The sequence below is a fragment of the Cadophora gregata genome (assembly GCF_030347475.1).
Source record: "Cadophora gregata isolate MNR1 chromosome Unknown scaffold_4, whole genome shotgun sequence".
In the NCBI taxonomy this organism is placed as follows: Eukaryota; Fungi; Ascomycota; class Leotiomycetes; order Helotiales; family Ploettnerulaceae; genus Cadophora; species Cadophora gregata.
Genome location: NW_026695927.1, coordinates 352,283 through 375,735, shown reverse-complemented (window position 1 = coordinate 375,735; position 23,453 = coordinate 352,283). Strand labels below are relative to the sequence as shown.

At 49.2% G+C, this 23,453-nt stretch overlaps 10 protein-coding genes across 10 annotated transcripts; 5 read left to right on the top strand and 5 right to left on the bottom strand.

Moving 5' to 3' along the window:
• Positions 1-759: 759 nt before the first annotated feature.
• ONS95_009859 (uncharacterized protein) lies at positions 760-1,382 on the bottom strand (the record flags this gene model as incomplete). Its single annotated transcript, XM_058503421.1, has 2 exons — positions 760-1,176; positions 1,230-1,382. 2 exons carry the CDS (start codon positions 1,380-1,382, stop codon positions 760-762), a joined length of 570 nt encoding a protein of 189 aa, XP_058360133.1.
• On the bottom strand, positions 1,107-3,393 carry JIP5 (WD repeat-containing protein jip5). Its single transcript, XM_058503420.1, has 3 exons — positions 3,083-3,393; positions 1,230-3,008; positions 1,107-1,176 (listed from the first exon to the last, which is right to left on the bottom strand). The coding sequence occupies exons 1-2, from the start codon at positions 3,345-3,347 to the stop codon at positions 2,014-2,016; spliced, it is 1,260 nt and encodes a 419-aa protein (XP_058360132.1). The 5' UTR covers positions 3,348-3,393; the 3' UTR covers positions 1,107-1,176; positions 1,230-2,013.
• ONS95_009857 (uncharacterized protein) lies at positions 3,394-6,100 on the top strand. Its single transcript, XM_058503419.1, has 3 exons — positions 3,394-4,538; positions 4,591-4,791; positions 4,843-6,100. The coding sequence occupies exons 1-3, from the start codon at positions 4,487-4,489 to the stop codon at positions 5,922-5,924; spliced, it is 1,335 nt and encodes a 444-aa protein (XP_058360131.1). The 5' UTR covers positions 3,394-4,486; the 3' UTR covers positions 5,925-6,100.
• An 18-nt stretch (positions 6,101-6,118) lies between these two features.
• Positions 6,119-8,361, top strand: ONS95_009856 (uncharacterized protein). The gene is made up of 2 exons (XM_058503418.1): positions 6,119-6,582; positions 6,631-8,361. The coding sequence occupies exons 1-2, from the start codon at positions 6,282-6,284 to the stop codon at positions 7,353-7,355; spliced, it is 1,026 nt and encodes a 341-aa protein (XP_058360130.1). The 5' UTR covers positions 6,119-6,281; the 3' UTR covers positions 7,356-8,361.
• ONS95_009855 (uncharacterized protein) lies at positions 7,535-10,771 on the bottom strand. The gene is made up of 2 exons (XM_058503417.1): positions 8,123-10,771; positions 7,535-8,066 (listed from the first exon to the last, which is right to left on the bottom strand). Exon 1 carries the CDS (start codon positions 10,421-10,423, stop codon positions 8,762-8,764), a length of 1,662 nt encoding a protein of 553 aa, XP_058360129.1. The 5' UTR covers positions 10,424-10,771; the 3' UTR covers positions 7,535-8,066; positions 8,123-8,761.
• Positions 10,772-12,946: 2,175 nt separating this feature from the next.
• Positions 12,947-13,946, top strand: ONS95_009854 (uncharacterized protein; the record flags this gene model as incomplete). The annotated part of the gene is made up of 2 exons (XM_058503416.1): positions 12,947-13,530; positions 13,577-13,946. The coding sequence occupies 2 exons, from the start codon at positions 12,947-12,949 to the stop codon at positions 13,944-13,946; spliced, it is 954 nt and encodes a 317-aa protein (XP_058360128.1).
• Positions 13,947-14,275: 329 nt separating this feature from the next.
• Positions 14,276-16,208, top strand: ONS95_009853 (uncharacterized protein; the record flags this gene model as incomplete). Its single annotated transcript, XM_058503415.1, has 1 exon — positions 14,276-16,208. The coding sequence occupies exon 1, from the start codon at positions 14,571-14,573 to the stop codon at positions 16,206-16,208; it is 1,638 nt and encodes a 545-aa protein (XP_058360127.1). The 5' UTR covers positions 14,276-14,570.
• ONS95_009852 (uncharacterized protein) lies at positions 16,106-18,418 on the bottom strand. The gene is made up of 3 exons (XM_058503414.1): positions 17,700-18,418; positions 16,766-17,640; positions 16,106-16,694 (listed from the first exon to the last, which is right to left on the bottom strand). The coding sequence occupies exons 1-2, from the start codon at positions 18,248-18,250 to the stop codon at positions 16,782-16,784; spliced, it is 1,410 nt and encodes a 469-aa protein (XP_058360126.1). The 5' UTR covers positions 18,251-18,418; the 3' UTR covers positions 16,106-16,694; positions 16,766-16,781.
• Positions 18,419-18,801: 383 nt separating this feature from the next.
• On the top strand, positions 18,802-20,546 carry ONS95_009851 (uncharacterized protein; the record flags this gene model as incomplete). Its single annotated transcript, XM_058503413.1, has 4 exons — positions 18,802-19,020; positions 19,074-19,707; positions 19,780-20,102; positions 20,169-20,546. 4 exons carry the CDS (start codon positions 18,802-18,804, stop codon positions 20,544-20,546), a joined length of 1,554 nt encoding a protein of 517 aa, XP_058360125.1.
• Positions 20,547-21,015: 469 nt separating this feature from the next.
• Positions 21,016-23,092, bottom strand: ONS95_009850 (uncharacterized protein; the record flags this gene model as incomplete). The annotated part of the gene is made up of 2 exons (XM_058503412.1): positions 21,016-22,331; positions 22,378-23,092. The coding sequence occupies 2 exons, from the start codon at positions 23,090-23,092 to the stop codon at positions 21,016-21,018; spliced, it is 2,031 nt and encodes a 676-aa protein (XP_058360124.1).
• Between the last annotated feature and the right edge of the window lie 361 nt (positions 23,093-23,453).

Here is a 23,453-nt window from a genome sequence, read left to right as displayed (position 1 = left end):
GAGACTTGAGAAAGAAGAACACTACATCTTCAAATAGAAACGGACGGACATACAACTTTCCCTTCTTCATTCTGGCATTACATTTCTGCAGGAAATATACGAAGTCCGGGCAGAGCACACCCAAACCTGCCCAAGAGATGTAGGTAGACAGAGTCTGGAAAAGGAGCCCTGTGCATCTTCCTCATTTGCTTGTTGATTTTGTGGATCAAACGAAGCCAAGCCATATTTCCCAAAATAGATCTTAGGAGTCTAACAACGGAGAAGAACCACGTACTGACAATTTGTCACCAAGTCTGCAAACATGGAAGATAAATTTCATGCCCCATGGAAGGGCCAGCACTGTAGATTATCTTCTAGCTCTATCTGTCTCTGACTTCTTATCTATTGCCAGGGCAGTCGAACCGCCAGTATATTACCAAATCGTACAGCAAGGGGAGAAATCCCCGAAGAAGAGTGGCAGCTCTCTCTCTCTCTCTGTCTTTCCCTCTACCCATATCTAACCCAAACTCCTTCCCCAAAGTGTATGTTCTTCTAGTCTCTCCCGAAAAAACTCCGAAGTGAACTTTTGATGTGACCGAAAACCCAGGAAAATTAACAATGGCTCGCTCTAAACAGACGCTAATCGATGGCTCGGATAATCGAAGAAAGTCGTGGAAGCCAGGTATCGAGGTATCGAGGTTTATGGACGAATGCCGCAAAAGGGGAATCGTGAGAATGACGTAACGAAGGGACACGCAAAGCAAAGCTTCGACGGCTCATTCACGCCAGCATCGCTTGCTGACTCTGCTCCCTCTGCTTCTCTTCCCGGAAGACCCTCCTGCTCATCTCCAAAACCGCTTCGAACCCCTCCTTTCCTTTTCGAGCGTTCTCCGAGAAAGCCGTGACGGTTGCATCCTCTACAGCGTTCTTGACCTTCTGCCATCCTCCGCATAAAGCTGTGATCTTGGCATCTTGCACGAACTGTGTCCGGGTTGCCGAGAGTGGTTGGTATGTGACTGTCTCCCTGACGTTGATGATATTCGAGAACGTGAGGTTGTGGGAGATCATGGTGACCTTTTTCGATGCCGGGTCAACGTATGAAGTCTCGAAGACGTGCGATGTATCATTGCCTCCCATCAACGAGTTCAGCCATTTCGGTGCACTTTGTTTGCACGTTATCAAACGTTCTGTTCGCAGCTGAACGATGTTAGTATGTGGATGACGGGTGCAAGAGTGGAGAAGAAGCATACAATTCCAGTATCTGAATCAACGCTTCGCGATATCGTGTCAACCGCAATTACGTGCGTTGATTTGTCGTTCCAGGGGCAGTATTTGTTCCAGTTCGCCGTTGATACCTCCTCCCACGAGTAGTTGAATGAGCAATCGTTTGAAAAGACCTTCATCGTGATCGTGTGCTGTGTGCAGGCCGAGTGGATTCCCCCAGATTTTTTATGGACTCCGACGCGTGCGATGACTCTTCCTTTCAATTTTGAGCGTGCCGAGTGTTTTGCGTATATTTATCAGGTGTTTTGAATGGATCTAGGTTCGTAGGTGTATGTATTCTGTCCCGGTGGCTGCGGAGTCAGAGCAATTAAATAGATCGATGTTTGAAGAATTTGATGTTGGCTCGTGAAGATACGGAGAAGAATTCGCCTCTTCGTCTAGCTTCGTCTAGCGCCGCCGAAGGCCGATCTGCCAAGAACCGGATGAAGGGCGAGGATTAGTCGGGATCCTCACTTGTACTGCACAGAAGAATCGTAAGCCAACCAAATCTTCTTCGGCCATCGGACAAATTTTCCCCTCGCTGAAATGACGACGGGGTGTTCCTTCGAGAAGTTTGGTTATTCCGATAGAGACAGCTACTGGGACTTGATGAATATTCAGAGCTTCATGACTGCATTTGCAATTGTAGATTGCTTTGTCAAGTTTTACTTGCTCTCATACTTACATCTAATGATAAGTGTGTTCGCCATGCCATGCCAGGCTTTTAGAAGACTCCGAAGTTAACTTGTTGCTTCAAAATACAAATGGGTATTACTCCAAGCCCTTCAACCCTATGATTCCATTCCCTGCATTCTTGTTCCTGTTGGCCTTCCTCCGCTTCTTTCGGCTCTTGCGTCCTCTATCCTCTTCCTCGCTACTGTCTGCATCACTGTCATCATCACTTCCATCTATCGCTCTCTTCTTAGCACCTGACTCATCATCATCAGAATCGTCGTCCTCCGCTTCTTCCTCCAGGTTCATCTTTTCTTGCCAGACTTTGATGATTGAACCTCCTCCACTGATCAGCCTTCCCTCAACATCGAAGCCCAATCCAACAACACCCTCGACCTCGTCATGTCTAAGCTCTGTGGTGACCTTGTTTGGACCCAACTTGACAATTCTGATCGTGCCATCCCCCACGCCGACAACCACGTTCTTTCCACCATCTCCGACGCCCTCAGGCATCAGTACAAGAGCGTCTAAACTCTCTCCACCGCCTCTTCCACCATCTACGATGATTCTTTCATCTTGATCATCCCAGACGCCTCTCTCCCACAAGGTCAGAACTCCATTCGAGCTTCCCACAAGCACCTTTTGCCCCTTACTTCTTCCTGGTCTCGATGGCAACCCACCCACGAAGACACTGCTTAGCAGTTCCTCTTCCTGATCTTCACTTTTTACCAGCACTCCTCTTCGCAAGTCGGTAACTGCCAAAGTAGTACCTCCAGTCGTGACCCATTGCTTGCTGAACCCGCTGGTGCTATTTTCTGTTGGTGGTAATGGTGTAAGAGAGGATATGTAGTCGTCGTGTGGGCGGTGTGTCTGACTTGGCTTTGTACTCAATGTTGATGGAGCCCTCAAATCGAATAGATGTAAAGCAGCAGAATCGGTCGCGAGAAGCAATGTCTGGGGAGTAAGGGCGTGGATCAGAGTTGGAGGGTCGAGCTTTCCCGAGGGATCGAACGGAATGAGGATTTTCGAGACAACTTGTCCAGTCGAGGAGTCTGCTGCTTTGAGCAGCCCATCTGTACCTGCGGAGTAGAGAACTTTTCTCACGTTAATGGGGTTGCACTGCCAATTGGGTTTGGGGAGGGGGGGGGGGGGGGGAGGTTTGTCATACCTTCCCCATCACCGCTGTATGCCAGAGTTCTGCAGCTGCCCTTGTGCCTCCGTGTTCGCCATTCCGTATCAATTGTGCTTGTTCCTGTTGAGATCACGCTAGTATCCGCGTCATCGTCGTCGCTGGAGTTGGCAGCTACTGCAGGCAGTCTGAACGATTCAACATGGCCGCCCGAAAGTCCAACTGCGAGAATTGGCTCGGTTGGATGAAGTGCTTGAGTGAAGAGCTCAGAGGAGAGCGGTAGAGTGCAGAGATTCTCGAACATGATGTCAGGGCATGTTCAATTGATGATATTGGATCTGGATCGAGGTTGTTTTTCTGATGATCGCCAGATCCTCACAGAAAATTTGGCGAGTGGCAGCTCCCTGAAGTGGTCAGAGCTTCAGGTGCATGACCCCGCGATTTGGCGACCCCACCAAGCCCCAAAAGCTGGACAGGAGGAAGGGAAGGCCTCCTCTCACTTTGTTCTTCTCTGACCAACTTGATTGATGTCTGGGAAAATAGAAGAAGCTATTACAAACATTCGAATGGGAATCAGTCGTTGCAAGAGCGGCCGGGTGATCGCCCCACAACTCGAGAAAGGCAAAGTCGGGTGTCTCCTAGAGGCCAGCATTTACAAGTATGAAATTGTTTGGCAGCGAGCATTTGCCCTACATGCGGCTGCCAAAATTCAGAGAAGGGTACTTGGAACAACCCATAGTCTCTAGCTCGTACTTCTAGTACAAGGGCCTTAAGTCTGTTAAGCTCAGGAGAATTAAAGAAGGGCTTTTGACGGCAAAGTTTCAATGAGGTATGTATCTTCGTTGGCAAAGGGCCTTCACGAGGCAGCGGAAAGGAGTTGCCATGTTTTTCTCCCGTTCAAATCAGTGTGGTTCCAAATACGTACTTGACTCTATGACTTTCAGCGTCGTCAGGCTTCCTTGATCTCGGCTTCCTGAACGGCTTCTGCAGACTGATGCCGGAGCTCACTCTTTGCAATTACCATGAATCTGGCAACTCCGCAAACGACTCCCGCAAACCATTTTAAACGCCTTTCATGGTCCCGAGAATGAAAGTTGGCTGCGTGCCACCAACCATACCAATTCTAGGGGCATAAAGTCTTTCCCGGTCCCACTGGTTCAAGCACTCCCCGCTCCAAACAAAAAAGGCCCCACGTCGGCTCGTCTCCGCCATCTCTCCACCACTTATTTAGCCCTCATCAAGTCCGGCTTGCATCACGTAGGATATTTTCGAAAAGCTTCATAATACATATATCCGTGTCTGGACTTTTTTCTCGCAAGTCATTACTCTCTTCACATTCAATCTATATACAGTAGAGACTAGAGCGGAAGTCAGCAGCGAATTTACCGTGCGATTTTGAACGAGGTCCCACATCAGGGCCTTCACGACTTACAGGCAGACAAAATGGCATCCCAGGAGTTGAAGAAGTCTTTGAGGATATGTGTTATTGGAGCAGGTATATGATCATCTTTTATAGAGACAAATTAATGATTGCTAACGTACTACAGGAATGGGTGGGTTGGCATGTGCACTTGCACTTGCAAAGGAGGGGTTTCAAGATATCCAAGTCTTTGAGACAGCTTCGAATTTAGGATTCGTCGGTGCTGGAATCCAATTGGCTCCAAACATGGCTCGGATTTTGGACAAGTTGGGTGTTTGGAAAGCAATTGAAAAGGAAGCTGTGAGATGTCATGAAACTAGCATTAGAGGTCAGCACCAACAAAGATCGTTGGACCGGAAGACGTTACTAACTCAAACAGACGGAGCAAGTGACAATGAATTGGCACACGTTGAGCTAGATTATATCTACAAGACTTATGGATATCCACATATGGTCGGGCACAGGACATCCCTTGCTGGTGGTCTTTACGAAGGATGCAAAGCCGAGAAAGCCATAAAATTCCACTTTGCAACTTCTCTTAGCGGCATCAAGACCTGGTCGCCAAAGACGACTTTTACAGCAACACCAAGAAACGGCGAACCATTCACAGTTGAAGCAGACGTTGTGCTCGCTGCTGACGGAATCAAGAGTAACGCAAGGCGGGATATGCTGAAGACCCTCAAAATCGACGCAGACATCATTGACACGAACCAAGCCGCATACCGTATCATGATCAACCGTTCTGACATTCTGGATGACCCCGAGCTTCTCGAATTGATGGACGGGGAGACTGTGACACGATGGATTGGAGAGAAGCGGCACATCATTGCATACCCTATTTCGAATAACACGATCTACAACATGTCTACTTGCCAACCCGACGTCAACTTTGCAGCTGCACCTTCTGAGACATACACAACAAAGGGATCGAAGCCAGCTATGTTATCAGTCTTCGCTGATTTCTGTCCGAAGATCCAACGACTGCTGAATCTGGTCCCCGATGGCGAAGTCTGCGAATGGAAGCTTCGTGTGCATGCGCCCCTCCCTACTTGGGTTCACGGCTCCGTTGCTTTGGTAGGAGACGCATGCCATCCTACCTTGCCACATCTGGCCCAAGGAGCAGCCCAAGCCATCGAAGATGCTGCAGTCATTGGAGTTCTGCTCGGAAAGCTTCCCAATTCCTCGCCTGAGACGATCAATAAGACATTGAAAGTGTATGAGAAGATCAGGAAAGGCAGAGCAGAGACACTGGTCGAAATGGCGGCAGCTTCAGGGAGGGAATTACATCTTGGAAAGGGTGCTGCGAAGGAAGAGAGAGATAGACAGTTTGAGGAGTTGAAGAAAAAGGGTGGGAGGGTGCCAGACAAGTGGGCTGATGCGGATGTACAGAAGATGATTTATGGACTTGATGTTATGAAGATAGCTGATGAGGAGTATGAGGAGTTGTTTAAGAGTATATAGCGTGGTTGCAAAGCGCAACTTGTAATTGTTTATTTTGAGCACTCGCTTATCCATCACGTGTATGATTCTGGCAAGGCATTTACCGTTCAATTGCCATTTGAAGCACTGGACAGGGTGGATACTGTATATATGATTTCCTCTTTAAGTTACCAGAGAATTTGAATGCTTTCTGACCACTTTTTGTTGTGATGGAAGAATCTGGAAGCGGGGAGTGGCACTGCAGTCACATGAGTCGGAGATAGCGCGGGACAAGCTCCGTCGACGTCAACGACGGTCGCCTTCAAAGCTCTCAAAAACACCTCCACCTCCGATTGACTTCCACCATCATTGCAAGCAACCACACAACACATCTTTAAGATGGCTTTCACGATGCGCCAACCTTTTAAGCTGACCTCCGCGCTGGCAGGAGTTTCAAAGTCAGCTTTCCGATCGACTGCCGCCCCAGTCCGATCATTCCACAGCAGCAGACCAGCAAACTCGTTCTTCACCTCGAGAAAAGCTACGCCTATTACGACACTTACAAAGGCGAGATATGCGTTCAGACAGAGTAGGACGTATATGCAGGAGCCGGTCGCGCAAGCTCCAGGAGGAAACTTGACGCAGAAGCTTATAATCGGGGGAGCCATCTTTGGGGGTACGCTCGTGGCTATAAATCTAGGTGTGTATATTCGATTACCATTCAAGCACCTTTGCTAATAGTCCGTAGTATTCAACCGAGAGACGCGCGAGGATGGCGGGATGCCTCCATTCGAGCGGGCATACCTGAACGACACCTTCATGCACACTGGCCTTGGAATCGGTATCATCGGACTGTCCGCAAGAGCAATGTTCCAAAGCGGCTTCACATACCGGTTGATGGCTACAAACCCATGGGTTGTCATGATTGGAGGTCTTGCTTTGAGCATTGGAACCATGATGGGAACGCGAGCTACCAGCCCAGATAACTACATCCAGAAATACGGTCTCTGGGCCGGCTTCAACGTCACTCAAGGCGCTCTTCTCGCTCCTCTCCTCTTCATGGCACCACCAGCTCTCATTGCCCGCGCTGGTCTCTATACGCTAGCTATGATGGGTTCCATCTCCTTCGTTGGCGCCACCGCTAAGCAAGAGAAATATCTGTACCTCGGTGGACCTCTCCTCGCAGGAGTAGCTCTCGTTGCCGTCTCCGGATTCGCACCTCTCGTTCTCCCCGCCACAGCAGTCCGCACTCTCGCCTTCACAGAGAACATCTGGTTGTACGGAGGTCTCGCAGTCTTCGGTGGTTTCACGCTCTATGATGTCCAGAAGATTCTTATGCATGCTAGGATGGCGGAGAGAGGGTTGATGGCTAAGGACCCTGTCAACGAGAGCATCAGTCTGGAGCTGGATTTCTTGAATATCTTCATTCGGATGGTGCAGATTTTGATGATGCAGCAGGGAAGGAGGAAGTAGAGGGTGGTGATTGGAATGGAATGGAAAGGGGATGGAATACCATGGGGTTTAGGAGTAGTGGGGTTCTGTATTATGAAGATGACAAGTAGTCTCCTCTCTTTTGTTTGTAAGCATTAGCGGGTTGGCAAGCCTGAAATTGACCAATATGCATAAATCAATAAGCAGTTTATTGCCATCAACAGTAAAGCCTGTGGTATCAAATCCGACTATAAACCTAGCCTAATTGATCTGGAGAGAATTTTACAAAAGACAATATTGATCATCCATCACTTGCAATTTGCAAGTAACTCCAAACTTGTAACATTCTGCTCGTCTGTCTACATCTAGGACGTAAGGCCAGAGCCAGCCATTAATAGGCAACTGAAGGACTAATAGTACACACTCCCAACATGCGGTAAGCGAGGCCAGAAAAGGGGGAATGAAAACAACTCCTAGGTATACCACACCTCACAGAGCTCTTTATATCCATACTTCTGTTTGTCATCCATTCAAGCACCTTTAATACACCCCCAGAATGGATCTAGGACTATATTTATTCCTAGAGAACACAATAGAGGGCTCGGATTATTCTAATTGCCGATTTGCTGCTCGGCAAGAAGGGAGGGCTCGCATCGTGGAATGATCCTCTTTCAGTGTTTAAACTTTATATAGAGTTTTCGAAGTGATGAAGTAAAATGTCTCTAGGGAGGATGTGCTGTTGTTCTGGTGCTTCTGTTAAAGAGTGAGGGGGGTTCAGTACATATATTGGGCACAGTAGGCAAGATTACAAATCGTCTAGAAACTCGATGGGTCATTTCGTTGCGATAGTTCTTATTATCCACGATCTTAGGGAGATTTGAGGTGATGAATAGGTGAAGTTGTATCACTTTCTTGGACTTGGACTGGGCTTGAGCATCTCGTTGTTCCTAAGAAGCATCAAATACAGTGGGCTCCGGCTTGACGAGCAGAGGTATGATCAATGCTCACAAAAGTAAATAAAATGAAAGGAATATATGGTATGGTAGTAGCTCGTTTTCAATTGATAGCTAAGCTGATGGGGTATATATCTACGACACTATTTAAGCAAACAGGTATTGTGCGCATTGCTCGCCTGACGAGATATTATGAAAGCATGTGAAACTCCCATACTTCTACCCCGCCAATTGGGTCCCCTCATATCCTGGATTCCATGTTCATATTCCACTCGTCCGTCTGGCCATCCGTCCAAAGAACCAGGTGCTCGGAAGGGTAGACTTAATGGAATTCACGGTCCGAACGGAAGTATGGCGGCCAGAATGAAAGGGCGTGTGACTCCGGGTAAAGGCATTCCGCCATTCACGTCACTCGCCTTCTCCCAATTGAAGCATTATTTTTTTCTTCTTCTCCCTGATGCCCGAACAATTGAGCATGTCTCATTGTCCAACCTCTCAAGTAGGCGGCTTCTTCTTCCGCGCCCACCACGCACCAACCTCGAGACATTCCCCCCAAGATGTCCCATTCTGGTTCAAAAGATCATTCATCATGTTCCCCTGCCAGCGATCCCACTCGTCCTGGCCCTTTCCACTGGCTTCCTTGAGTAAAGGTTCGAGACTCTCAATCATTTGAACGACTGTCATGAGTGCTGTTCTGCGGAGGGCGAGTTGTCCTGCGGTCAGGGTTCGTCGATCTGCTTCTCGGGCTTTGCCTTTGGAAGAGATGACGTTGCCGTTTGAACCTTGCGTTACTGCTCCGCCGACTCCTTCTCGCTCCCAGCGGACCTCGTCCAGGGGTATTGCTAACCGGCGACAATCGATCTCGGTTAAGATTTCTGATTCTTGGAGAAGCATGGGAAGCATGCTGGTACATGGCATGGGTGTCAATTTTCGGGCTTCCAGTGCCTTTGATATCCAGCTGTTGTAGTCGTTCAGATACGTATTGTGTGGGGCTGCCAAAGGCGTCTGCCTCGTCAATGTATATGTGCCCATTGCATTCGTGTGCACCTGTTCCTCGTCCTCACTATCGTCATCATCTTCTTTCGTTGAAGGGGGAGCATGCGGTAATAACATTCGCAACGAGTGATCCCCATCCCATATCTCCAATGTTCCTCCCGGTTTCAGTATTCGTAAATATTCGTCCATCAGCACCTGCTGCATTCCCGTCGTTGGCGTAACCATGCTCAAGTCCTTAATCATAATCAAATTAAACTCCTCGTCCCGGAAGGGCAGCGGAACCCGCCGTAAGTCGTGTTGCACAAAACGCCAATTCATGTCATCGTCAGATTCCATACGCGGCGCAAGCGGCGCAATGTCAATCCCAGTAAAAGAAATAGAAGAAAAGCCTCTCTGCGAGAAATGTCGGTGACACATCACGCTCCAGAATGCTGTGCCACATCCCACTTCGAGGACACGTTTGGGGGGCTTGCTCTGGAAGGTGGAAGAGCAGGTAGGGCCATTGAATACCTGGCACAAGAGCATTGTCCGCAGCGTTTGTCTGTGAATCTCGGAGAGGTCACAGGGAAGAGGGTAGGGTAAAGTCGTATCTCGTAAATATCGTCGGCCATTCCGTAGAGTGAATGGACGTGTCAGGGTTTCATTATTCGAGGCCGGGTCACTAGATGTTACCGCTGTGAGGCCACTTGAGCCGGTTGTACTTGAATGACTGTCCGTTCGTCCAAGTGGCTCTCCCCTCGCAGCACGCGACTCCGCGCTCTGGAGTGCATGTCTGCGTTCAGCGCTATCTGAAGTTGACGATGAGGTCCGATTGTTCTTCGCGGCTTGAGCAGCTGCTCTTGATTTGTTGGTCTGGTTCGCGCTATGTTTGTAGTCAGGTAAAGGTGTTGAGAGCATGGGATCGTGTCTCTGCTCAGCGTCCCAGGAAGAAAACCGCGTAGATTGTGAAGAGTGACTGTTGACGGACGTTGACAGAGAAGACGATTTGGTGCGCGTCGTGTGTTTGGAGCTCTTTGAACCTCGTCGTTGACGCTGGAAAAGGGGCTTCACAGGTTGGGGACTGGGAGGTACGGAAGCGCCTGCATTTGCAGGAAGAGTTTTCGTTCGGTCCTCGCGAAGGATAGGTGCAGAGAGAAATAATGCAGAATGCATCTCGGCCATCTCGTGTTGGCCTTCTCACGGGCTGGGAGTGTGCTGTGCTGTGCTGTGCTGTGCTGTGCTGTGCCACGACTCACCCGCACCCTCTGCTTTACGGGAGGTTACGGACCAGGGAACAAGCGATTTGCCTAATCGAAGAGCTGGAGAACGCGTTCCGCATACCAGATAGGATGTATGGGGTTGAAGGCGTCAGCGGGGTAAGCTACTGTTGGATGATGGATACATGGCTGTGGCAATGTGACAGAAACAAGAGATGTTCTCTGTCGCTGCATTGGACGGGCAAGGGGGCCAGACCACGGACACGAAGTCCACAACCACTTCCACGGGTGAAAAGGCTCCGGGGAGCTGAACGCATAGGGCATAGGGGACCATCAGGGACCACCGCCTGAGGCAAACACTTTTGACAGCAACACTAAGTTTAACCTGCGCTATCGATGGATTTGAGGATATCGATAAGGTAGGCAGGCTCTTGGCTGTTCCTTTTGGCCACAGCTATATCGTGATGCGCAAATTGCTATACTTCCATAAGCTAGAACTCTAGTAATTTAGCGAGTGTCATCTAGGTACTCATCGGTTGATTGCCTTGCTATACAACTGTTGTACTGCAGGGCAAAGGTAGCTTGCAACAGGACAAATGGGCATGCTTATCCAATCACCCCTAGAACGGAAATTGAAGCTATTCCGAGTACTCAGGGTAACACTTCAACGCAACTCTACTAGCATCACTTCTTCTACTACTAAAATTATGGCTTCGATCACTACTGGATTTACTGTATGCCAGACGCATGCAAAAGCTGACGGCTATGTGCTTAAAGCGCAAGACACGAAACGATTGCGTGCATCATTTGTCTGCGATCGCGCAGTAAATACGATCTCAGTGGATGCAAAAGAATGTTCACTCTTTATGGTTTTGATAAGCTGGCATACGCAGCGTAGGTAAGTACGAGTTATCCACTCAGGTGCTTTCCATAGTCATCCATAACACAAACTTCAATGGTGGACATATGTGTTATGTGCACTGTTCACTCTCGGCTCGCTTGGATAGCGTATGGATTTAGCTATGGCCTAGGCTTGATGGGACGGTGTCACTGGACCTAACATAACAACATTGGAATCACAATCCAAAGTATCATCAAAACCACAGCCCCATTCTAGCAATCACAAATACGACTTTTCGACTTGTCTCTGATCCTGCAGGGTCTTCTCTGAACTGTGACTCAATTTGACCCATAATTGCTCTGTGGTGTCAGCGCAACGGGTGCGTTAGAGTGGTCGCTTTAAGCGCTGGACAGTGGTCACCAGGCCGGATATCATGGCCTTCTGAAAATAAGGGACTTTCCAACGAATCGAGCACAAATTGAACGATGTATCCGCTCCTCGAGTATCGTAGTCCAAGTGTTCAACATTCCATTCCAACGACCTATTCATATCCTCTGATGATGCCTTGTTGACTTATACCTAATCAGATCACGATCAGTGACGGTGGCGCAGATAAGCGAGGCGAGGGTCCGAGACCAGTTTCAGGGGACACGACTGACGAGACTTCTGAGAGGCCGAACAGCGAACGCTAAGCACTTTTTAAGCACTTGAGACAAGATGGGCTTCAACTTTGTTTCCACCACCACGAACCTTTCTCTTCTCAGGCTCGTCAGGCCCGGCCCTTTGTGAATTGTGAGCCTCTCCCTCTTCCAGCATCGCTCCTCCTCTCGAACACCCATCCCGTTACCCTGTCGCAGCCAAGGGCGAAAAACACTTCGTCTGCCCCGTTATTTCCCCCATTTGACCAGTGGCGGAGCATACTTGTGTTTAGAGTTGGGTCCTTGTCCACGTCTTTCCCTGTGCGCGGCTCCTAGCCAAAGCTTGGCCTCGTACACAGCCAGGGTTGACGAGTCCATCGCCAGTCCCTTCTGTCTCATATCCCCGTCAAGACCCAGTTTCAGCAATGCCCTCACCGTGAAATCTCCGCCTCAGGACCCTCTCTCTCGCCATAGTCTATGCTCTCTTCCTCTTCCAGCCGTTGTGTCCGACATATTCTGTCTGGGATGGCGCCCAGGTCGTACCATGCGGACTTGAGCCGTATCAGACCTCGTGCAAGCATGGCTTTTTTGTGTATGGAGCATAGCCCATTCCCTATCTGCTGAGTTTGATCACGGTGATCTTTCGTCAGCGTGCGAATCCTCAGCTAATTCCTTCCATTCGGTGTCCTACCGCATAATCTTGCTGCCGAAACTTCTCCAGGACTCGTCGTCCACCTGTCAATCCCTATTCTTACCTTCTCTCATTAATCGACACCACCTGTTCGGCCACTGCTTGGTGAAAACAAAACATCACCATCTCGTGCCTTCCCTTCGATTCTTGGGCAGGCCCCTTCCTCTTACCTTCTTTCCTGTGTGCGGTTTTTACTTGGTGTGGACTTTTGCCATCGAGGCAACTACGACATTCACACTCTTTACCCAAACCGAGCCGCCGGACGGAAATCCTAATCTTCTCCACTTCAACTTCTCTTTCGACTCGACAACCTTCGCCATGTTGGCTTTAGTGTCTCTTCTTTTTGCTGGCCAGGTTGCGGCAGGTGTTCTAGGGGATGTGTCGCGGTTGGGACGAAGGGCTGATCCTGAGGAGGCCATGAGGAGATACGTGGATAAGATTGTCGAACCGATAGAGCGAAGGCAAACGACGACCGTGGGAATGAATATCACGCAATGGAATGCGGATACGACAGCACTGTGTACGGCACAATTAGAAGCGTTAAATGGTGTGGCAAGCAATCCTTCAGGAATGGCTGTTTGCTATAACCTGCCTGCGTTGGACAACTCGACTGGAGTCTTCATGGCGGATCTACGACTCTACATGATCGCTGCGCCCACCGGAGCCTTTGCCAATATCGCCAGTACGAACGTTCAGGTTGGACTCTCATATAATGGAGCGACTGTATCGGCAGTTAATTCTACGACTTTGCAAAGGCGAGCGGACGAGACGTCGTTAATTTCGTGGCCAAGGAACGAGTTGATCGAGACTCAGAAGCGAGCAGCGATGATCCCAATGTTGATCCAGTCATACGCATTTGTTGGACAGGTTAACAAGGAACTCTTGGTTGCAAACATGGGAACGTAAGTAGGAACTGTGCTATTGTAACTTCCAAACTGACAATTGTAGTGCTGCTCTTCAAAAGGTTCTCGTTCCAACCGTCACTCTAACTGGACAAACATCCACCGGTGCTGCTGTCAACACATCGCTCTCCTCGGATGAAGCGACTTTCGTGAACGGTGTCTTCGCCAAGCAGCTCGTCCCGACAAAGTCTAAAGTCGAGCCCCCGATCCAAACCCTCGTTGTCGCAAAGGGAGAGCAATTCATCGTTCCTGGTCTCAAGATCATGATCTTCCCCATCGGTCTCGTTATTACTGGTACCTGGACAATTCTTTTCATCGGTACCGTTGCTTACGGCACTGTTGGACGCATGCAATTCCGGGACCAGTTCCGTAGGAGGTCAGCACGACAACAGAAGGGTGACCTCGCCAGGATATGATTCTAGTATGGAGGAGTAAATAAAGATTGAATGACAGCGCTTCTATTCGTATACCACATAGAATTATTTCTTAAAGTTTTCCTCAGTCGTGTTCATAATGCTTGCTTTCTGGAGAGCCAGCGCTTTCGTATTGGGATTCCATATTGTATTTACGTGGAGGATGGAATAGGAATGTTGGAATTGGGCTAAAATGCGTTGCTGAGGTGGATTTCTGGCGATGGATGGGAATTGGAGTGGAACAAGATTTTGAGACAATGAAACAATGTAACAAAGGCTTTTGTAATTTTGTTTGTGTCCTTCCATAGAATGAGACGTAAAGTCACGTTGCACAACATTTCTTTCATATAATGGTCTTCACTTCAAACAGGATAACAAAGGGTCGGAGAAGCTTCCGTGGACTTTTGCAAGTGCAAGCTGTTTCTAGAGGTTTGACAGTAAAGTTTGTTCTTCTGTTTGCTGAGAGATAATTGCAAACAGCACATCAGTATTCAGATATAGAGCAATGGCCATTAATATGGAGTCTGCCCTGCTATTCAGAAGTCTAGATTGCTTAGATTTAGGATCACTTCCTTGAATGCTGTTTGATTAAAGTCAACAAATAGCTAGCAGCAAAACCTCACCAGAATGACACCACCTCCAATCAGCCTCATCGAGGATCTCTGTGATAACGACATTAAGAAGTTGACTCAGCTACTCATACTTTCCCCCATGACGGCTACCGACCCAGTCTGGCTCCAAGAGCAGTCTAAATCCATCGACACACTGCCACCAAAACTCAAAAGGCCCGAGTCTTTCCTTCCCCGACTTGCAATGTCCCTCCCGTTCGGCAAAGAAAAAGCCCATCTCTGCCTATCCCACAAACCCCTTAACCCTCATCTAATCCGTCGCATCTTCCTACAAGTATCTGCAGAATGCACCACGCGGATCGCACGTCTTGTCTCGAACCAGTACTTACCCCCAGATATAGCAGTCCATGTCAAGACTTTGCAAAAAGTCAACAGCCTCTGGATGTCAGCAGACTTGTACCGCTGCACGTTCCAATGCCAGCCGCATGAAGAGCGCTTCGACCGTATCGCCTCGGACTGCGAGGCGTGTATTCTTGCCGCTGTGGGCGGCAACATCAGCATCTTGCAGGACTTACGAGCTTCAATGATAGGACGAAAAAAGAAGAGAGGGACTCCTCCGAGACTCTTGCCGTTAGTCGAGAGTTGGATCATGTGCACGGGTGCGGAGGCGATGGTCCGCGAACAGAGTGATAACCTTGCAGTGGAGATCAGGAACTGTAGAAGACAGATGCAGGAGGCGAGGAGGCAGAAGAGGAGGAATGAGAAAGAGGGGATTCTGGATCCTCCTCCACCTGAGATGTCTTCGACGACACCTCGGGCCGTCGAAGACCCCTTCGCAGACGTAATGCATCTCATTGGTGTGCCATTTTCGAATCAGAACAAGGCTGCGCAGGATTTCAATAACCCTTTCGCTGACCCAGAACATGGTTACGGGCGATTCCAAGGAAAGGAGTCTTACGAGTACGAAGACCGTGACGAGCACGAGCACGAAATCGAGCACGAAGGCTCCATCATCAATTTCTACGCGCACCGCCTCTCCTCGGCTAATCTCCACAACAACCAAAACATCACCCAAGCCCAAAACGAAGCCAAAATCCACCCCGCATTCAAAGACTCCATGGTCTTCCAATTCCAGACCAACCCCAGCGCTTACAGCCTCCCAGCGCACAACCCATTCGAGGATGATGATGATCAGGCAGCGAATACTCTCCCCCCACGACCAGGCAATCCAACCGCCTACGACGACCCGGAATTCAACTCCAATGGCGGCAGCGGGCCAACACATCGCGGAGCAAGTTCTCGGCCTCGCCAGCCTCCTCCACTGGCCTACCTCAATCGCGCGAATGTGAAGCAGATGAAGAATTCGTGGAAGCGCGTTACGGGATACTCAGAGAGTGTGTATAGTCGGCCTGTGGACGAGTATGAGTCTTTTGCGCAGCTGGACTCTGCAGCTAGGCCACCGGTACCGCAAAGGAATGTGAGACGGGTTGAGGGTTCTGGGGACATAAGTGCTGGCTTCTCGAAATTGGCGCAAGGAGGGAGGATTGAGGAGGAGGGGGGGTATTTACCACCGCGAAGAGAGTGGAAGGGAGGTGAGGAGGGGAAGGGGAGTGGGGGTTGGAATGGACGGGATGGAGATGGGGATGAGAGGGGAAAGAGGGATACGAATTTTACGAGTTTTGGTGATTTTATCTAGACTCATTTTCATATTACGCTTCCTAAATTACAGAGGTATCCAGGCATTTCAATGACAGAGCTGTCGGATCGACTATTGGCATGTATTGTCAACTCGCTCCACATTTAATCTCTTTGCTTAGTCTTTTTCGCGATGTAATGCAATCAATGGTTTCAAGTTTGGTCTCTTGAACTTCCTATTTTTCTCACCGAATGACTAATCAGAAGGATGCTCATGATTGAAGTGATACAGTAATAGGATAGAGCATGATTGATTCGGTTTAATTAAAGATATTCTATCCGTTGTGAAAGCTGTCTCGATGTTGGTGAGGTCAAAGATGACATTGAAATCTCGCTTAAAATGGGTGTCGAACTTGTCTTTATTTATTCGCTTCTTGGGCTTGAAAACTCCGAGGTGATCGGGGTTGGGCTGCGGTACCACGATTCCATTTCCAAGATAGACTTGTGTCGGCTACATGCAAATGTAAAACTTATCGTCACTGTTCGACTTTTGAGATATGAGCTTTCATATATGTATTATTTTGGATCAAATGGAATTGGAAACTTTTGGTTGCCTACCTAGGTGCTATCACGCTTAGAACGTAACTGCACTTTCTATCTGTCCTTCACACACACCAAACCCAACCCTCTCGCCATCTTCTCCACACACTCCTCGAATAGTTACCACGTCACCATCCTTCAAGAACTTTCTCGTATCCATGCCAGCAAGCATGATATCCTTCTTCCCTCCCCAATTCATCTCAAGCATACTTCCCAAATCCCCACCTCCCTCAGTCTTCCCACTAATAGTCCCGCTCCCCAACAAATCACCCACAGCCATTGGGCACCCACCTGAAGTATGATGCGCAATCATCTGAGGGAAGCTCCACAGCAAATTCTTCCCACTAGCCTTCGAGATAGTCGTCGTAGCTCCATCCGGCGTCGTGAGATCAACCTCCAACCTAATATCATAAATACTATCCTCCCTCTTCTCCTGCAAATGCGGCAATATCTTCGTCTCATTCGGCAACTTCGCCGTCCGGAACGGCTCCAGCGCATCCGCAAGCACAACCCACGCACTGATCGTCGTGCCGAAGTTCTTCGCGTTGAACGGGCCTAGCGGGACGTACTCCCAGGTCTGGATGTCGCGCGCGCTCCAGTCGTTCATGAGGACGTAGCCGAAGATGTGTTGGTCTGCGTCTGCGATTTTGACGGGTTCGCCGAGGGCGTTGGGTTTGCAGAGGAAGCAGCCGAGTTCGAGCTCGATGTCGAGACGGCGGCAGGGTCCGAAGGTGGGGATTTTGGGGTCGGCGGTGGGATCGAGGAGGATTTGGCCGTTTGGACGTCGGATGGGTGTTCCTGAGATTACGACAGAGGAGGCGCGTCCGTGGTAGCCGACTGGGAGGTGGGTATAGTTTGGTTGAAGTGCGTTGGCTGGGCCGCGGAACATGGTGCTGGGAGCGGGGGTCAATTGAGAAATTTTGGAAACTTTGTGCTGGTTATGGAGACGTACCCAACATTGAAAGCATGGTTGATGCCAGCGAAGAAATCCGTATAGTCTCCTATTTTCATAGGCAGATGCGTCTTGGTATCCTCCTTCTTTAACAAGGCATTCTTCTTCAATTCCTCATTATCTTTCAATATGCTGGCATGTTTGCCACTCTCAGAGAACACATCTTGTAAATAAGCCCTGACCTCCCTATGTACTGGTCTTCCCAAAGCAGCAAAAGCGTTCAGCGTAGGCTGTGCAAACACATCGATGTGTTTCTCTATTGAGGGGAGGCCCGAAAAGCCTTTGGCTTGTGAGAAAGCTAGAAGATCCAGGACATGGTCGCCAATTGCTACTGCAGGTCTCTTCTGATCGCGGGAGTTTCGAGACGTTATGATACCAAACGGTATGTTAGAGAGAGAGAAATCACTCTCTGAGGGTATTACGAGCCAGGACTTGACAGGTGCCATGTTTGTTGACGTTGTGGTGAAGAGGCGGACGGAAAATCGTATTTTGCAGCTTGCGAGTTTCTTTTGAGTAGAAAACGGGAAAGAACGGATAGTCGTCCGGAACATAGAGGTAGCGTCAAGCGAATCTAAAGCCGAAGGAGATTTCTTGAAGCTATCCCGAGCTGCATGCTCTTGGTCTGACCAGCACAGGCATGGCGGGGTGGGCGGGGTACGCGGCGACGGTTCCGCTCTCGCTCGCACCTCCTTTCCACTGTTCCACGCCCTTTTCCGCCTTCACTCTACTCCACCATTCTTTTGCTCCCGGACACAGAGCGATCAACCAGACTTGAGGCTTGTGATAGCTTCAAAATTCTCTCCTAGCATCCCCATGGGGTTATGCAGCCAGTGTGCGGAAAACACCCGCATGCTCTCAGAGTCTAGAGCAGTCATCCAATGAGACCGCTGCTTATTCTCTGCCAAATGCAGCTGTGACGATGTTCGAGGAGGGGTGTGCGGGTGCGTGAGAGCTTGAGTGACGCGAGCGTGACTCCGCCGTCTTGATATCTTTTGCCTTTTCTAGTACAGAGATCAGGAATATATATCTTTCCTTTGGTCATTGCTGTCATCTTCATCTTCATCTTCATCGTCATCTTTCATTTTACTTCTCTTTTTCAGCCATGACTCTGCAAACCACAGGAATCGCGCTGATAGCGTTTGTGTACTTCTTCATCCGCTACCTCAACCGCTCAGATACTCCCAAGATCAAGAATCTTCCTGAGATTCCTGGCGTACCGCTTTTCGGAAACCTTCTCCAGTTCGGAGACAAGCACGCAAAAGTCGCCGGGCAACTGGCAAAGAAGTATGGGCCTGTATTTCAAGTGCGCCTGGGGAATAGAGTGAGCATTCCTAAGCATTCCGAGCGGGTATCAGGGCTGACGGCGGAAAACAGCGGATTGTATTTGCCAATACTTTTGACTCTGTCCGTCATCTTTGGATCACCAATCAATCGGCTCTGATCTCTCGTCCTACGCTTCATACTTTCCACACTGTGGTCTCCAGTTCACAAGGCTTCACTATTGGCACTTCGCCATGGGACGAATCATGCAAGCAACGTCGGAAAGCTGCTGCTACGGCACTTAACCGACCAGCTACCCAGAGTTACATGCCAATTATTGACCTCGAATCTCGTGTTTCAATCAAAGAGCTGTTGGAAGACAGCGACAATGGGAAGAAGGACATTGATCCCATTGCCTACTTTCAGCGCTTCGCACTCAATACTTCCCTTACTCTGAACTACGGTACGAGAATAGATGGCAATGTCAACAATGAGCTTTTGGTTGAGATCTGCGACGTGGAGAGGGCAATCTCGAATTTCAGAAGTACGAGCAACAACTGGCAGGATTATATCCCATTGATGAGGTTATGGCCGAGTCAGAGTTCGGACGCAAAGCAATGGAGAGATAGGAGGGACAAGTATTTAACTTTCTTATTGAATAAGTTGAAGAAGAACATCGAGGATGGAACGGACAAGCCTTGTATCACGGGAAACATCCTGAAGGACCCAGAGGCAAAGCTGAACGAATGTGGGTTCTCTCTTCTACTTCATTTTTATGCGTATAATTGCTTGGTGTACATTGGCCCTGACGTAACAACAGTCGAGATAAAGTCCATCTGCCTCACCATGGTATCAGCTGGTCTTGATACTGTTCCGGGGAACCTCATTATGGGGATCGCATATCTCTCCTCCAAACATGGACAGGAGATCCAAAAGCGTGCTTACGATGAAATCATGAAAGTGTATCCCGAAGGTGACGCATGGGAAAAGTGCATACAGGAGGAGAAAGTACCTTACGTTACGGCATTCGTAAGAGAAGTGCTACGGTTCTTCACCGTGATCCCAATTTGTCTGCCCAGGACGAGTATCAAGGATATCAAGTATGAGGATGCGGTCATTCCTGCTGGGACGACATTTTATATGGTACGTCTTTTCTCCTCGCTTACCATAACTTGACTTCAAAAAATCAATTTTTAACAACCCAACCAGAACGCCTGGGCCGCCGACTTCGACCCAACACACTTCAAAAATCCCGAAGAATTCTCCGTCGACCGCTACCTCGACAACCTGGAAGGCACAGGCGGAACACCGCACTACGCCTACGGTGCCGGGTCCCGCATGTGCGCCGGCTCACATCTAGCAAACCGCGAACTGTACACAGCCTTCATCCGTCTGATAACAGCATTCCATATTGAACCTCCGAGGGATAAGAAGGATCTGCCGATCTTGGATGCTCTGGAATGTAATGCTATTCCGACGGGATTGACGACGGATCCGAAGCCGTTTAAGGTGGGGTTTAGGTGTAGGGATGAGGAGAAGGTTCGGTTGTGGATGAGGGAGAGTGAGGAGAGGACGAAGGATTTATAGGAGGGGGATGATTGGGACGTAATCTTGGGGTAATGTTGGGACGGGTGGGTGAAAATTGTATATATTGTGCATGGCGTCTCATGGTTACGGAAGAATCTAAGCATAGTTTGAATTCCCTGAATACACTTTCAGGATATATGAAATAATTTTAGGACAAGATATTGTGCCCATCTTCGCGATCAGCCACAATGCTATCTATTGTGAAGAAAGCTTTCCACTAACACTGATATGGACCTTTAAATTTGTCATATTACCATTCCACTTCCTGATTTCTGTCTATACATATATACATACATATGATATGTTATGTAGTTGAATATATACTAAAAGTACACTCGTCCATACGAGCCATTCAAGGAGGCCTATACCCACGGCATCATCCAAAAGACATATCCCAAACATCTCTCGCTAACATGCCAAGCTTTCCCTAGTAGATCATATTCTCCAATATTTTCCCCAGCATCACCTCTTATCCCAAGTGACTCCACCAACTCTCCTCATCTTCCTCCTCCTTCCACCCCAGAACCTCCCTCTTCGGATCCATAACCCTCGCATACTCCAACAATAATCTATAAGTATAAACCCTCATATCCTCCCTCCTCAGCACCCTCTGCGCCCACTCCCTCCCATCCGCGCCAATTTTCTGCGCGAGATGGTCGCGACCGCCTGTCTTCGGAGTCGAATTCCCATTCACGCCATCATCAGGATTATACGTGTACGACGAGGCGGGCATCTCGCCCTCGACGCCCTTCCCCGTATCTGACTCAGAAGGATCCGCGTCAGACCCGATGAAAAACTCCATTACGCCGTAGATGTCCATGAATCGGTTATCGATCGGCACGAAGTGTTTCCAGGCTACAAGCCTGCTGTCGTGCCACTCCTTGAACAGGGTAGCTTTCAGCGGCACGCTGAGACTACTGAGGAAATCTCTGTAGCGGCCTGAGAAAGAGTTGCCGTCTACGTCGGGCAGGTATTTATGGCCGTGTTGGCCGACGAGGTTGATGGCTGGTGTTGGAGCGAAGAGGTAGTCCGTGTAATCGCAACCACCGAGCCAAACCCCGTCCACGGGTTCTTGCTTTGGGAAGCAAGCGAGGTCGTTGAATGAGGCGTTGGTGAAGGATTTGAGCCAGTTGCCCATACCTTTTGCCTTGGCTTCAATATCAGAAGAATCTGGGGTGGAGAAAGCTGCGAGATTGTAGGTCTCCAGTGGTAAGGTGGCGATGTCGATGAATCCCGAACTATTGGGCATGAGAAGGGCCTGGGTACCGTTCAGCATAGACACGAGTCTATGTCTATGGAAGCCCTTCCAGTTGTCGGCCTTGTTGCGGCCCCCAGAAGCGAGACCACGCCAGACGATGGTGTCCGTTTTCTTGTCCCAAGGTACGGGTGCCTCTTTTACTTGGAAGCGATCATCTCCCTTGTAATACATAGTTGGTGGGAGCAAGATCTCAGAATTTGTGGTGAGCTTACTGCTGCCAAACATTGGGAAGAGGCGGTCTGTCGAGGAAAAACTGATGCTTTCTATGAAGAAGCCATGTAGACCTTGGAGGTCCGGCTGGTGACAGAACGAGGTCGAAAGAGTATAGTTGGACACGTAGCCTTGGTAGGTGTGTGGTCCAGTATACTCAAGTGACATATTCGGTGGTTGCGAGTAGTCGGTTTGGATGGGATATGTACGTGCTGCACTGTCTGGCGGACAAGGGCTAGCTACTCGATCCCAGTAGGGACGAGAGCTATCCCATGTAAACTCTGGTACCGTCTCATTGACGTCCAGTGGAACAAATTCTATTCTATATTAGATTTGACTCCATGAAGCTGTGGTATGACTTACCCGTATACCTATCCACCAACTGCCCTTGGGGCACAATTTTTCTCTCACTGCTCTCAATTCTCATGTACTCGGTCATATTCTCCCATGGTACCCACATACGCGGCTCATCCATACTGTTCATCGCAATGTCCATATCTGGAAGATCACCGTGGTCCGCAATGCTCTGTATCAATTCTTGCCAAATGGGCATCCAAAAATGGTCCTGCTCCGTCGTAACATTCCCCTTCCTAATCTTGATCTGCCGTACCTGACCCCTCACATCTCTTAACATATCAGTGGGATCTAGCGCCCACAATGGATTTATATCGTGGTAAATCTGGTCCCAGAAATCCTCCACCATGACCACTTTATTCTTCCGCGCATACTTCCACCACTTGTCGAATCCAGGGGGTGGTTGACGGCCTCGTCGTTGTCGGTACGCTTCCGCAGACGCAGACAGGTTGAATGTCTCTTTCGAGAGGAGATCATTGAAGGTCTTTTCTGCGCCACCTAAGAGCTCGATGATGGGGTGCGCATCTTCTGCGGGCGTGGGCAGCTCGATTGGCGGCGCATCGTCCAAGAACGGTACCCAAATCGGTGTCGAGATATGCGGTATTCTCACAGTATCGCGACTATAGAGGTAGGAGGAGACAAAGAAGAGAGAGAGCACGCAGGCCACGTATGGCAAGAGCCTCAGAAGACGTAAGTTCATTACCACTCCCATTCCACCCCCCATCTAACCAATCCAATGGAGATGAATCCAGACCCCCGGCAATTGGAGATAAAGAAATCTCAGCTAAGGGATTTCGAGGTCAATATCGAGGCCGACGGGACAAGACATTTGGCGCAATTGTAAATTATTGAAGAATCATAGCGAGCGCTGGTGATGGACGTCTGAAAGGGGAGAGGTAACCTCGTAATGTTCATGTGGGGAACCGCCCAGGCGGCGCAGGCACTTGCAAAATCCCTGCAGGAATCCGGCGTTTTTTGACCTGTCACTTAACACCAGTAGCTCGCCAGTCAAGATCAAGTCTGGTTGCAGTGTCCAGAATGGAGGGAAAATATGATTGCGAAAATAAACTCCAAAGCTATGCGAT